General features: G+C 44.3%; 1 protein-coding gene across 1 annotated transcript in view; it reads left to right on the forward strand.

The window, feature by feature from the left end:
* NOL4L (nucleolar protein 4 like) overlaps positions 1–14,239 on the forward strand; it is a 215,797-nt gene that overhangs the window by 60,663 nt on the left and 140,895 nt on the right. Inside the window, exons 2-3 of the mRNA XM_043986160.1 lie at positions 663–818; positions 13,034–13,145. Of these exons, the coding sequence (XP_043842095.1) occupies positions 663–818; positions 13,034–13,145 (268 nt within the window). The remainder of the gene's footprint in view (positions 1–662; positions 819–13,033; positions 13,146–14,239) is intronic.

Here is a 14,239-nt window from a genome sequence, read left to right on the forward strand (position 1 = left end):
GGTGTGAGTGTTGGGGGAGTGAGGTTTCAGAGGTAGCTTTTCAGAAAGGCCAGTGTGGAGAGAGATGAGGGGGCACCCAGGTGATCTGAGTCCCTTTTTCCCTGGGGCCCCTATCCTGGGACTACTGTAAAAGGTTCCTGCTAATTGGCATGAGCCTGGTGGGGGTGCAGCCTTCCAACCACCTCTCCCTCCTTTTCCCCACCTCACTCCCCATGGGACTTCTGGGATGGTCTTGGCACAGTTTGCAACTCCAGACCCATTCCCCACCCCCCTCACTCTTCGTCTTCTCCTCCCCTCAAACCCCCTCCACTAAATCTGGCATAACATGTCTTAAATCATGGAAAATGTCATTTCTTAAATTTGGGGCCCAGAATCTGTCCCTGTCCTGTTTTTTTTCCAGGCCCATTGTTACTGGTAGACTTTACTATCAGCAGCTGCAGCCACCCTAGCTCTGATATCAGTCTCCCTGGAGCAGTGTTTAATTTATACCCCTCACTGCACCTTCCCCTCCCCTTTTCTGCCCCCTGGACCCCACTCTTCAAGGCATTTCAGGGCTGGAGAACTATGCCTGTCCCTCCCTCCAACCATAATAGCCTCAGGCCCATCTCATCACCCTTGTCACCCATCCCTGATACTAACTCAGCTTGCCCACACTGTTGTAGGGGGCAGATGGACTGTCGGAGCCTGAGGGCATCTCTCTGAAACGGGTAGCTGTGGTGGAAGATTTCTTTGACATCATCTACTCCATGCATGTGGAGAGCTCTGCAGAGCCAGGCAAAACCCCCAAGCATGCTGGGCAGAAGAAAACCTACCGAGCGGTGAGATTTTACTTCCTTGCCTTCTCTCAGAGCTTCAGGCCTTAGACTCAGCCCCGGGCAGGCGGGATCTGATGCAGAATGAGTTGGCCCCTCAGCAGAACAGGGAGCATGTGGGCAAGGGCACAGAGGGCATCAGGAGGTTCGAAAAATGGGAGGGGGTTGGGAATAGAAACCGTGATCTAAACACTGGGAAGGTCACCAGACTGGCTTGGTCCATGACCTATGGTGTCGCTCCTCCTTTTCGGGGAGAAACTTCAGTTTCTTCTTATAAAAAATGAAAGGCAGAATGATCCAAGCTCAGTCACTTATGACCTGTGTGCCCTTGGGCAATTTACTTTCCCTTTCTGAACCTTGGTTTCCTCCTCTGTCAAATGAGGACAGAGAAAATGCTCTCTGTTCTGAGGCTCATAGATTTTGAGTTAGAAACAACTGTAGAGACAGACCATTTAGTCTAACCCCTTTGTTTTATAAATGAGGAAACTGAGACCCGGAGAAGTTTAGTGACTCATCCGGGGTCATGGAGGTATAGCAAATGAGAGTGCTGGGATTTGAACCCAGGTCCTTCAGTAACACCACACCTCCCTCTGGGCTACTCAGTATCAGTGTGATATTGGGCTATTTAGTTCCTCTCTCTTGTCCTTAGTGTTATCTATAAAAGGGAAACTGAATGACATCCAAGGCAGAAGCCATTATTTTTCCCCTTATTCAGACCATGGTCTTCTCTTCTGGGTCAGATACTCACTAAGCCCCATAATTCACAGTGATTGATACAGTGGAGGAAAAAGACGTAAACTCACCAAGGCCATATATATATATATATCTACATATCTATATCTATGTAGATATAGATATATAGATATATATATATCTTCCCGGGTCAGCATATTCTGCAGATGCTGTGGCCAGCGCTCTTCTAGGCACTATGGGTGTAATAGAAGCCCTCGAGAACTCACAGTTCTTTTGGAGAGATACATATACACCAAACAGCATATGACATTATGCCATTATGATTGAAATAAATTATTAGTGGTAGAGGATTTCAGAGAGGAAGGCCGGTAAGGGTTGGCATGGTCTGGGAGAAAGTGGGACTTTAGTTGGACCCCAAAGGATAGATAGGATTGCTTTAGGAAGGTGGTGGCTGATTTCAGATGAGGGATCATGGGAGGTCAAATAGGTACAAGGTCATAAAATCTGGGTCTAAATCCTGTTCCTTAATTGTACTAGCTTGGCTAAGTCTTTGCCGAGCTTCGGTCACAGTATTTCTAAAGCGAGGCTAATCAGACTTGAACTGCAGACTTCATTAGGCTTCGAGGATGGCCCAAGAGATAGAAATCAGTGTGCTGCACAGATATGTTATTCTTATGACAAAGAACAATGTGAATGAAGGTAGAGCACTAAGAATGAGATGGCCAGGGACCAGCCAGCCTAGAATGGGACATCCAGACTGACCCTTCAGAAAGTCACATGTCCTTCAATTCCCTTTCATCTCCTGTCAAAAAAAAAATCAGGGGTTACCCATTTTGTTGGGTTACCCTAAAGCCAGTACCTACATCAATGTGGATTTTGCACAGTGCAGGACATATGGTTGTCTTCCTGCTGTTGCCCTAGAAGAAAGAGTGTCTTCCCTTAGAGAGGACAGATTTCAGAAATACAGGTGAACTGTGTATCCTTGGTTAAGTCCTGCCAAACTGTGGATTCAATCCTGCCACTTCTGGCACTTGAGGACTTTCTAGAGTTCCTTCTGTGAGCAGCACCAGAACAGCATTGTACAGGTTGAATTCACTCTTCAAGGTGACCATTTCCCCTTTGTGACCCGATTCCTTTTATCCGCACACTTGTTAACTTATTTCTCTTCTTAGGAGATGGATTTTGCCCTAAATTATTCATGAAAATAGACTCCAGCCTACATGCCAAGGTCCTGAGAAACTCAGGGAAGCCCTGACAAGGATCATGGGACAAGAGACTATTAAAACATAGACCATCTGAGCTAGAAAAGGCCCTGGCATATAGACCTTAGAACATGGAAGGTAGAAAGAATATTGGCAGATACAGTGTTAGAAAAGAGCGTAAAGATCATCTGGTATACTCTACAGTTGAGGAAACTGACACCCTTGGGGTCGGGGTTAAGTTAACTTGCTGATTGGTCACATAGCAAGTTAATGATGGATATAGGACTTGCACCCAGGATTTTTGATTCCCAGACTAGGCACAAAATCTTGGGGAAACAGTTATATTTATCTCTTCCCTTTTTAGCTAGTATTTGTATTTTGTATTTATTTATTTGTTTTTTGCAGGGCAGTGAGGATTAAGTGACTTGCCCAGGTTCACACAGCTAGTAAGTGTCAAGTGACTGAGGCTGGATTTGAACTCAGTTCCTCCTGAATCCAGGACCGGTGCTTTATCCACTGTGCCACCTAGCTGCCCCCTTTAGTTGGTATTTGTAGAAAGAATTCAAATGGTCGTCATTATAGAAGTCAGACAGATATGCTTAGCCCATGGGTTGTAGTAAAAGGAGGTCAGGAGACTGACAATGGTGAATGTGGGTGGAACCAACATGCATTTTATAGGCTAAATAGAATTTTTGTACTCAAGTGGTTTTTGGAAGGTCACCCTAAATTTTCCCCAACTCAGCCCACTGAGAGGTTTGAGGGTTTTCTGAATCCAGAGGTACCTGGATAGTGGGTAGAATGCTAGATCTGGAATCAAGATGATCTAAATTTAAATCTTGCTTTAGACTCTTATTAGCTGTATGACCCTGGACAAGTTGCTTAACTTCTCAGCCTTCATTTCCTTACCTGTAGAATGGGGATAATAATGAATTGGGTTAATAAAGAGTTGATTGATCTATCTTATATTTATATATATGTATTTATATGTGTATATATATCATTTGCAAACCTTAAATTACTGTATAAATATTAGCTATTTTTGTTAACCAATTTGGATTAACAGGACCATGTTTCATAAAGAGTTCTGAACTTGGAGTTGAAAGCTTTGAGTTCAAATCCTGGCTCTGCAATTTTCTCACCTTTTCGTTTGTAGGAGTGGTCACTTTTTCAAGCCTCAGTTTCATCATCTGTAAAATGGAGATGAAACACTTACATTACCTACTTCAGGGGAGGTATTGTGGGAAAAGGGCCACAGAAATGTGAACTGTTTTTGCTATTGTTGGGAATTATCTATCGTGTCACAGAATCACAGAATTTTGGAGCTTATTGGCAGCCGCCTAGTCTAAACTATAAAAGAAAATCTACATCTCCTAGAACCTTTGCAATGTCTGCCTCAAGACCTCCAGTGAAAGGAGAACCCATTACCAGCCCCATAAGGCAGCTGGCTCCACTCTTAGCTCCATCAGGACATTTTTTCCTTATAGTAGTGTGCTATTCCTATACTTCATATGTCCCGCTGTACCTGGCATTCAGAAGGTGCTCGATTCTCCCTCCTGAAGGTTTCAATCTCCTCCTTGTTCATGGGGCTTATGGGCTGGAATTAGTCCCCTGGTTCAGCCTGGACCATCCAAGGCAGTTTGGATTCAGGAACAAACTGATTGATATCAAGAGGTCATCTAGTCTAACCCTCATCCCTTTGTTGTTGCTGATAATAGTTCCTATGTATAGCAGGTTTAAATAAACGAAATTAAATACTTTCCTCATGACACCTCGTTTTACAATGTTTTACAAATGGGGGAAATAAGGTTCAAAGAGAAGAGAGCTTGTATCACACTGTTAGTAAGTGGCAGAGCCGTGATTTGAACCCAGGTTTCCCATTTGGTCCAGCACTCTTTCCACTCACTATTCCATGGTAGGATTTTAGAAACAGAAGAGACCTCAGAGGTCATCTAGCCCAGCTCCCCTACAGAAGAGGAACACAGAGAGATTATATGGTAGTGACTAACAGAACTGGGATTTGAACCTGGGTCTTCTCCTTCCAAATTCAAGATGGTTGTTTTTTTTTCCCAATATGCTAAGCTGCCTTAGGCCTAGCCACTATCTTGTCCTTGATTCCACATTTTTTGGGGCCTGTCTTCCATATGTCTTCCCACACTCTCTACTTCCTATTGTCCTACCTAGATATGGCACATGACTGGCAAGGGCCCAACCGGGTTGCACACAGAGTTGGAATTTCAGCAACAATGCCAAGGCTGAGCTCTACGTGGGGCCTGGGCCTTCAATATCATGTCAGCCTGAATGATGCTGGATAGAGCAAGTCATTTTCTTAACTCCTTTGCTCTCTTTTTTCTCCTCTCCACCTGTCACACTTCACTCACTCAAGCCATTGTATATGCCCGCGGGTATGCTTTTTTCTTCTTTTTCCCAATACGGTGACAGTTTCACCCATAAAAACTCATTCAACTAAATCCCAACTCCCTGGGCAAACCAATCCAAACAAGTACTGGTGTCCCAACCAGTCTCTTCAGGGTATAATGGAAAGAGCTCTGGTCTAGGATTCAGAAGACCTGGGTTCAAATTTGAGTCCTGCCACTTAATTTGCTGATGAATTTTGGGCAAGTAACTTTCCTTCTCTTGGCTTTTGCTTCCTCTTCTGTAAAATTGAGGGTTTGGAACTGTATTCTTTCTGAGGTCCCTTCCTGCCCTAAGCTCTAAATTCAATCTCCTCCAATCCCTTCTAGGTCTAAATACTATGATCTCTTTAAAAGAGATTACAGGGGCAGCTAGGTGGCACAGTAGATAGAGCACCGGCCCTGGAGTCAGGAGTACCTGAGTTCAAATCCGGCCTCAGACACTTAACACTTACTAGCTGTGTGACCTTGGGCAAGTCACTTAACCCCAATTGCCTCACTTAAAAAAAAAAAAGAAAAGAAAAAAAAGAGATTACAGGGGCAGCTAGATGACACAGTAGATAGAGCACTGGCCCTGGATTCAGGAGGACCTGAATCTGACCTAAGACACTTAACACTTACTAGCTGTGTGACCCTGGGCAAGTCACTTAACTCCAATTGCCCCGCAAAAAAAAAAAAAGAGAGAGATTACAAATTAAATCTAGCATCATATAATGTTATTGGTGGAAGGGTCCTTAGAACATAGAATCTCAAGGTTGAAAAGTATCTTTATTTCACGGCAAGGGTTGGGCGTAAACCTGTTTTTGTCTGTTCTACCCCTGGGTATTGCTAGGTGGTGACATTGCCCAGCCCCAAAGCTAAGCCTCCGAGGTAGCTTCAGAACTTCCAGGGCTCCTGGGGCATCATCATCCACCATTTAGGTCAGGCTTGGGGTGGTTACAGGCTGCCTGTAGCCACCGGCAAGAAGTCTTCTCTACAGCGCCCTTGTAACTTCATCAGGGGCAGAACCTGCACTAGAAAGAGGAAAACATTGGGCCTTAGTTTCATGACCTGTAAAATGAAGGGGTTAGATTGGGTGAAATAGACACACACACTTACACATACATATGCACACGCACACATACATATACACACATGCATATATGCATGCATGCATGCATACACACATGGATCATCTCTCCCGTCCTAAATCTTATCATCACACAGTCTTGCACATAGGTCTTGGCCAACACAGAAAAACTGCATAATTAACTTCAGTTTCTAATGAAACAAACCAACCAACTTGAAAGACAAATTCACCTGGGGCTAAGGAAGCCAGGAGATGAGAGGCAGCAGAGTATAGCAGAAAATAGGAGTGGGCTCAGAGTTAGGAGGAAGGGGTTGGAGGCCTTGCCTATTACTAACTTTCTGTATGACCCGGGGTGGTGGTGGTGGGGGGGGGTTGGTTTACCTCTCTGGGCCTTAGTTTCTCCCTCTGTAATAGTAATAACTCAGATTTACTTAGCATTTTGTGTTGCCTCACAACAGTTCTGAGAAGTATAGGTAACACTGGCATTATTATTCCCATTTTGCAGATGAGGAAACTGAGGCTCAGAAAGAGGTTAGGGGGAAGCTAGGTGGCACAGTGGATAAAGCACTGGCCCTGGATTCAGGAGGGCCTGAGTTAAAATCTGGCCTCAGACACTTGACACTTACTAGCTGTGTGACCCTGGGCAAGTCACTTAACCCTCATTGCCCTGCAAGAAAGAAAGGAAGGAAGGAAGGAAGGAAGGAAGGAAGGAAGGAAGGAAGGAAGGAAGGAAGGAAGGAAGGAAGGAAGGAAGGAAGGAAGGAAGGAAGGAAGGAAGGAAGAAAGAAAGAAAGAAAGAAAGAAAGAAAGAAAGAAAGAAAGAAAGAAAGAAAGAAAGAAAGAAAGAAAGAAAGAAAGAAAGAAAGAAAGAAAGAGGTTGGATGATTTGCCTACAGTTTCACATAAAGCTAGTAACTGTCAGAACCAAGAATCAGAAGTCAGTTCTACTGACTCCAAATTCAGCATTTTCCCTACTCCTTTAAGTCCTTTCTTTACACTGATATTTTAGATATACCAAATTTAATAATTAAAATAGTTAACATTTATGTAGCGTGCTTACCATGTGACAGACCCTATGCTAAGAACTTTACAGTTATTACCACAACGCCCTGGAGAGGTAGGTGCAATTATTGTCCCCATTTTATATATGAAGAAATCGAGGCAAAGGTGAAGTGACTTGCCCAGGTGACTTACACCATTGGTAGATGTCAGAGAACAGATCTGAACTCAGATCTTCCTGGATCCAAATCGAGAATTCTTTCCACTCCCTTAAGTATCTTCTAACACCGATATTTTAGATATCAATTTACCTCAACAAATACGTATTAAAGGGCTTACTAAGTGCCAGGTTGGCTATAACCTCAAACCGAGAATCAGGAGACTTGGGTTTCTTCTCTTTCCTCTGCCCTGTCTAATTTCTTTTTAAATAAATTATCCTTACTCCTCATTTGTCCTAGCTCTAAAACAAAGACAGTAAACCTACTTCTAGTATCTTAAACGTAATGGGGCAGCTGGGTGGTGCAGTGGATAGAGCACTGGTCCTGGAATCAGGAGGACCTGAGTTCAAATATGAATTTAGTCACTTACTGGCTGTGTGACCCTGGGCAAGTCACTTAATCCTGCTTGCCTCCCAAAAGAAGAAGAAATGTGAGGAGAAATGACATTTTTGCAGGAAACATATGTAGTATCCTAGAATTGAGAGCTGGGAGAGAGAACCTATCAAGTCCAGTCCTCTTTTTTCCCATACATATACATTCTTCATACATATTTTAGGAGCATAAGAACCCCCAGAGAGCTCGAGTGATTTGCCTGAGGTCTTACAAGTAGGAAATAGCTGAGAGAGGACCAGAATCTAGGTCCTCTGACTCCAATGGTCTTTCCCCTACTTTCTACTGCCCCTCTTAAGAGAAAGATTCTGGATAAATGGATAAATGAAAGGGGTTGGGGAGGGGCTCCTCACTTGTCAGCCTTGGGGACTTCCCTGATTCCCAGCTGGAGTCTGAAAGTCTTCTCTATTTCCCATAGGGCAGTCTTTGCTCCACGGGGCTGAGCAAGGGCCCCTCTCCTCATGTCCCTCCAGTGGCTCAGGGGGCCTACTGGCCTTTTGCGCACGACTCTTGTCCCCATGGTGGGGCAGGCAGCCAGAAGGCCTGTTTCTCCCTGCAGCGTGCTGGCTCTGCTTTGTCCTCTGGCTCATGTCCTCTCAGTGGGCTAGAAAGGCTATTGACACTACTCCTGGCCCTGGTGAGGACGGTCTGGGTCTGGAAAGTGTTGGGAACCTCCCCTCCCCATTCCTCCCAGCAAAACAAAGGTGGTGGAGTGGAAAGATCATTAGATTGGAAGTCCTATGGAGGACCTGGGCTGCAGTTCCATCTGAACTACTTACTAGCTCTATGATGTTGAATAGATCATTTCACTTCTTTTGGGACCTTATTTCCTCAGCTATAAAATGAGTGGGTTATACTGGGTGGCCTTTAATGGTCTTTTCTAGTTATAATAGGTAGTGTGGGTTCCAAATGAATTTGGAATCTGAGGGTCTGAGTTTCATTCAACATTATATTTACTAGATGTTTGACCTTGGGCAAGTTACCTTACTTTTCTGGTAAGGGGTTGGACTGGCTGACCTCTGAGGTCTTTTTTAGCTCTGAATCTTAGAGACATTTCTAAGGTCTCGTGTCCCCTGCATGGGAACAGCTTGGCTAAGGAGGCCATCCAGGATTTTTTTTTTCTTGCAGGAGTCGGCAAGCAACCTCTCTGTGAGTAAGAAGGGCAGCTTCAGCAGGGTGACCATGATTTAGAAAGTTTCCACTCATTTTCTAAGCAGACAGCTGCCCTGCCCCTCCCCTAATTCCTTCAATGCCCCTCTTCTGAGGACTAATCTGCGGGGTTGCACTGCCTCAGGGGAACAGGCTGGATCGGTCTCTTTTCCCAGGCCTGCTAACTGCACTGGCTTTCCCTGGTGCCCCACCCCTCTGAGCTCCTCCTGAGCTGAGATCATCACATTAGCCGAGTGTATTCCCTTCTGACCCCGCAGGGCTGTGCCCAACCGCCCGTCTGCCCCTGGCACACTGGCCCGGAATTTATTTTCAGTCAGACACGAGGGCAGAGATGAAATGTGTCCATCAGACATGGTCTTGGTTCCCCCTTACTTAGTATTAATAAGGGAGGAAGCCTGCAAAGGGGTTTCCAGAAATTCCCATGTGTCTTCTCCATCCCTGACTCTGGCTTTCTCCATCCACCAGCTCTAATCAGAGTCACTGGAGAGTTTGCCCTTGTCCGTGACCTCTAGAGAGACCTAATCAGACAGACAGTTTGGAAGGGAGATAACTCATCAAGACTGGCCGCTCTGCAGAGCATCAAATCAGCTGAGAAATAACAATGGTACCACCCAAATTAACTGAATGGTCTGAACAGACCTTGGGGTGGGTCATCGGAGGAAGAGAAAAGGGAGGGCAGGATGCCACGGGCAGCTGCCAGACCATCCCATGGGCTCACCATGGGCCCTAATGCAAGGGGTCCTCGATGGCAAGATGATGACAAATGTCTTATAGGCACCTTGAGCACAGGAAAGCGAGCAGGGAGTTTGCTCAGCTCTAATCAGTATGGAGCTAAGCAAGAGAGGAGAGGGACGGTTTGAGCTTGATGGGTCGCATCTGCAGGGGAGGGTCCCCAGAGGGAGAGCCACTACAGAGAGCTCCATTTTCCTTTTTGAGGCTTTGGGACAAGCCTTTGAACTTTCCCTGACTGGGATGAAAAGACCTATAGACTGAGGTTATGCTGCCACTTAGTGGAGATAAATGTGCACCCATGCTTTGAGAAATTTCACTAGTCTTAGACTGAATGGATCTGAGAATGTAGAATGTCAGAGCAGGATGAAACCTTAGAATAGGGGTGCTTAAGCTGGAGTCCATAGTCTCATCCCCCACCCCCCAGCTCCCACCAATCCATAGATTTCAAGGGGGTCTAGAAACTTGTATGGGGAAAAATTACATTTTTTTTCTTAACCGCTAAGTGAAATTGAACATTTTCTTCAATTATTTAAAAACATTATTTTGAGAATGAGTCCACAGTCTTCACCATACTGCTGAAGAAGTCCTCAATACGTCAAAAAGAGGTTAAGAACCCTGGTCTTAGAACACAGGATATCAGAGTGGTTAAGGACTATAGATCATTGAAAGTTACTGAAGGCACAGACTATCAAAGCTGGAAGGGACTTTAGAATATAGAAAATAAAATGCTAGTGCTAGAAAGGACCTTAAAACACAGAATGGGGGGGGCAGCTAGATGGCGCAGTGGATAGAGCACCGGCCCTGGATTCAGGAGTACCTGAGTTCAAATCTGACCTAAGACACTTAACACTTACTAGCTGTGTAACCCTGGGCAAGTCACTTAACCCCAATTGCCCCGCAAAAAAAAAAAAAAAAGAATTACTTTTGGGGGCGGCTAGGTGGCACAGTGGATAAAGCACTGGCCCTGGATTCAGGAGGACCTAAGTTCAAATCCGGCCTCAGACACTTGACATTTATTAGCTGTGTGACCCTGGGCAAGTCACTTAACCCTCATTGCCCTACCAAAAAACCCCAAAACAAAACAAAACCCCACAGAATGTCAGAGATGTTAAAATATAGAACATACATGATCTGACCTGGAAGGGGACCTTTGGAGGTCATTGCTCCAAATATCTCATTTTATACTGGGGCCCAGAGGAGAAGCAACTTGTTCAGGGTCACACCAAGTTAAGGAAAAAGACTAGAGAAAGCACCCAGATCTCTATGATTGTTTTTCTTAAACCGTAATGTCCCTTTTTGGAAAGGACTTTTTGTTTAATCCAAGGTGTCCCTGAAAATCTTAGTGTAATTTTAAGCCTAAACCCTGTCTAGGCTTTTTAGTTAGTTGTCTTAGACAATGAAAACAAAAGGATTACATTTAACTTGGCTTCTCTCTCTCTCTCTCTGTTTTGTTTTGTTTTGTTTTTTTTTGGCTGGGCAATGAGGGTTAAGTGACTTGCCCAGGGTCACACAGCTAGTAAGTGTCAAGTGTCTGAGGCTGGATTTGAACTCAGGTCCTTCCGAATCCAAGGCCAGTGCTTTATCCACTGTGCCACCTAGCTGCCCCCTTTTTCTCTCATTTTCATGTGGATTCAAAAGAGAAAATACCCAGTTGTTAGATCAGAGTGGGCAAATGCTGGGGGATAGGGAGGTGTCTGCAGGGATTTGGGGAGAATTGAGACACTTCCCTATTCTTCAGTATATCCCATTTACTTCTTTTTTCTTTCACTTCTTTACCCACATTTCCCCCCTTTTTCTACCAGTGCCTCTACTTGATACCCAGTGACAAACTTGGTGATCAGTGTAAAGAATAAGCATGGATGGACTTAATACAATAAAATATCCAGCACAACAAAGGAATTAATTATATCGAAATACAGTCATCTAAATATCAAACTAAATTCACAGACCTCAGGTCTCCTTCCAGTCCTAACATTCCATGTTCTAACGTCTAAAACCCACACTAGCTCTAAGCACCTCTGTGCGTGCTAAGGTCCCTTGTCAGCTCCAGCATTCTGTATTTTGAGGGTTGTGCCAGGCCTAACATGCTGTGTTCTAAGGTCCCTGCTGGTTCTAACATTCTGTGGTTCTGTTCTCCTCTCTTTAACGCATTCCAAGGTGGGAACAGAAAATTTGCAGTTAGACCCTTGAATTCTATTTATGGGAGGGACCTACCAGTTGTGATGAGAAATCCAGTGGGTTGTTTCTGACCACCTATAAGCTGCCTTTGGTATCCAGTAGCAGGTTATTTTTGAAATTAAAAGAAGATGCTAGAACTAGCTTACTGTGTAATCTTGAGAGCCGGTTCTCCTTACAGTTTACTCGCCCTATCTCTAAAACAGAGCCTATAACAAAAGACTTTAAATGATTACCAGAATAAGAAATAGCCTTATCTAACAGGCCTGCTTTTCGGTTACATACTTCCTCTGACAGAAAGAACTAATCCTCAGAAAACATCTTGAATGATTTCAGTCCCTGGGAATTAAGGAATCCTGACTTTGACTCTTGGTCCCAGACAGCTCCTTGCTCTTACTTATCCCTGCCTTTCTCACCAGAAATAGAGTAAAATATTACTTGTATTTGGTTCATGTGAACCTCACATTTGAGGTCTACATGGAGTACTTTCCCACACTGGATTCTGTGAGGCTGCTGGTGCAAGCCTTAACATTTTCACATGAACTGAAACTCAGAGTAGGGTCAAGTGACTTATCCAAGACAACAAAGCTAGTAATTGTCAGAGCAATCTCATGGTATATTAGAAGTAACAATAATGAGGAGAATAGCATTTAAACAGTCTTAAGGTTTGCAAAGCACTTTACAGATATTATCTCAGTTTATCCTTACAACAACCCAGGGAGGTAGGGACTATTTTTATCCGAATTTTGCAGATGATGAAACTAAGTCACGGAGAGGTTAAAGGAATAGTAAGTGTCTGAGGCTGGATCTGAACCAGGTCTAGCTACAACACTCAATCCACTATGCTACCTAGCTGGAAAGAGCATTAAGTTCAAAGAGCTGGGTTCAAATTCTGTCTCTGCTATTATTTATTTGGAGGAAGTCTCTTCCTCTCTGAGAGCTTCTATTTCTTTGTTTGTGAAATGAGGAGGTACATGATCTCTAAATCAAACCCAGGTCTCCTGACTCCTATTCCAGTGCTCCTTTCACTGCCTGATGGTATGATTGTGCAGGGAAATAAAGTCACAGCACTTGTGAGTGAGGGGGGCGTTCCTTGATCACCTTACCAGGCAGCCAGAGACCAGGAGCCCAGAGATAATTAGACTTCTGTCTCTTTCCCTAGATTGCAGAAACCTACGCTTTTCTCCCAAGGGAGGCTGTGACCCGGTTCCTGATGAGCTGCACAGAATGTCAAAAGAGGATGCACTTTAACTCCAATGGGTTAGAGCCCAAAGGTAAACAAAGACAGATATTTGGGGTCAGAAGTGGGGCAGAGGGGTGGGCTGGAGCAAGGACCCCCAGACAATCTATTTCTACAGCTGCTGCTATATCATCTGTGTAGGAGAACAGTGAATGCTAGCAAAGCCCTTAAGAGAAATGCCGATTAAGCACTTGTCCCAATTCCCAGAGGCCAGTGGGAATGCATGGTGCTGCTGGGGAGAGCTCCACTTTTATCTCAGGGATCATTTGAAAACTCACCAAACATTCATCCCAAATGCCACCTCTGAAGCCTTTCTTGAGCACCCTGACTGAAAGTGATCTTTCCGTCCTCTGAACCTCTTTAGCGCTTGGCATTGTAGAATTTGGAGCTGCTGGCAGGGATCTCAGACATCATCTTGGGTCTAGACCAATGCTTCTGTTTGGGGAGGTATCGGAAGAGGTGACCTTGGAGGTTCCTTTCAGCTCAATTTTATGATTCTAAGGGCACCAGATTCATTCATTCGGCAAACATTCAGTACCTACTTAATGCTCTGTGCAGGGTAGTAAGGGAAAAGTAAAAAGACTGAGTCAGGACTGTTTTGGAGTTTATAAAATCTCGTAGCAATAACAAGACAGCCACAAATAAAGAAAGCATAAATTTGAATGTAAAAAGTGAAACATGCTCTTAAATAAAATGAGAAAGATTGCTTTCCACTGGGGGAATCATGGAAGGCTTCCCAGAAGGGGTGCCTTTTGATTTGGGCTTTGACAGCTGGGTAAGAAGGGGAAGAGGTTTGGATGGGGTAGAAGACATTCCAGGGATAAAGAAACCAAGTATTGTGAGCAAAGGCACCTCTGAGGAAGGAAAACAGAGGGCATGTTGGAGGTAGAGAGCAGGGGAGACTAAGAGAAAGTAAGTCTATTTTAGATGATACATAAAGTATATATATATATGAAGAGGAAGATAAGGCTGCTGTATTACAGAGGGCCTTGAATAACATGCTGAGGAATTTGGATTATCTTGAATGAGCAGACTTCATTTCCTTACCATTCATTCATTGTATTCTTCCATCACAATGCTCTGAATGTAGTAGGTACTTAATTCACCTTGGCTAACATTTATTAATTG

The sequence above is a fragment of the Dromiciops gliroides genome, chromosome 2 (assembly GCF_019393635.1).
Source record: "Dromiciops gliroides isolate mDroGli1 chromosome 2, mDroGli1.pri, whole genome shotgun sequence".
NCBI lineage: Eukaryota > Metazoa > Chordata > Mammalia > Microbiotheria > Microbiotheriidae > Dromiciops > Dromiciops gliroides.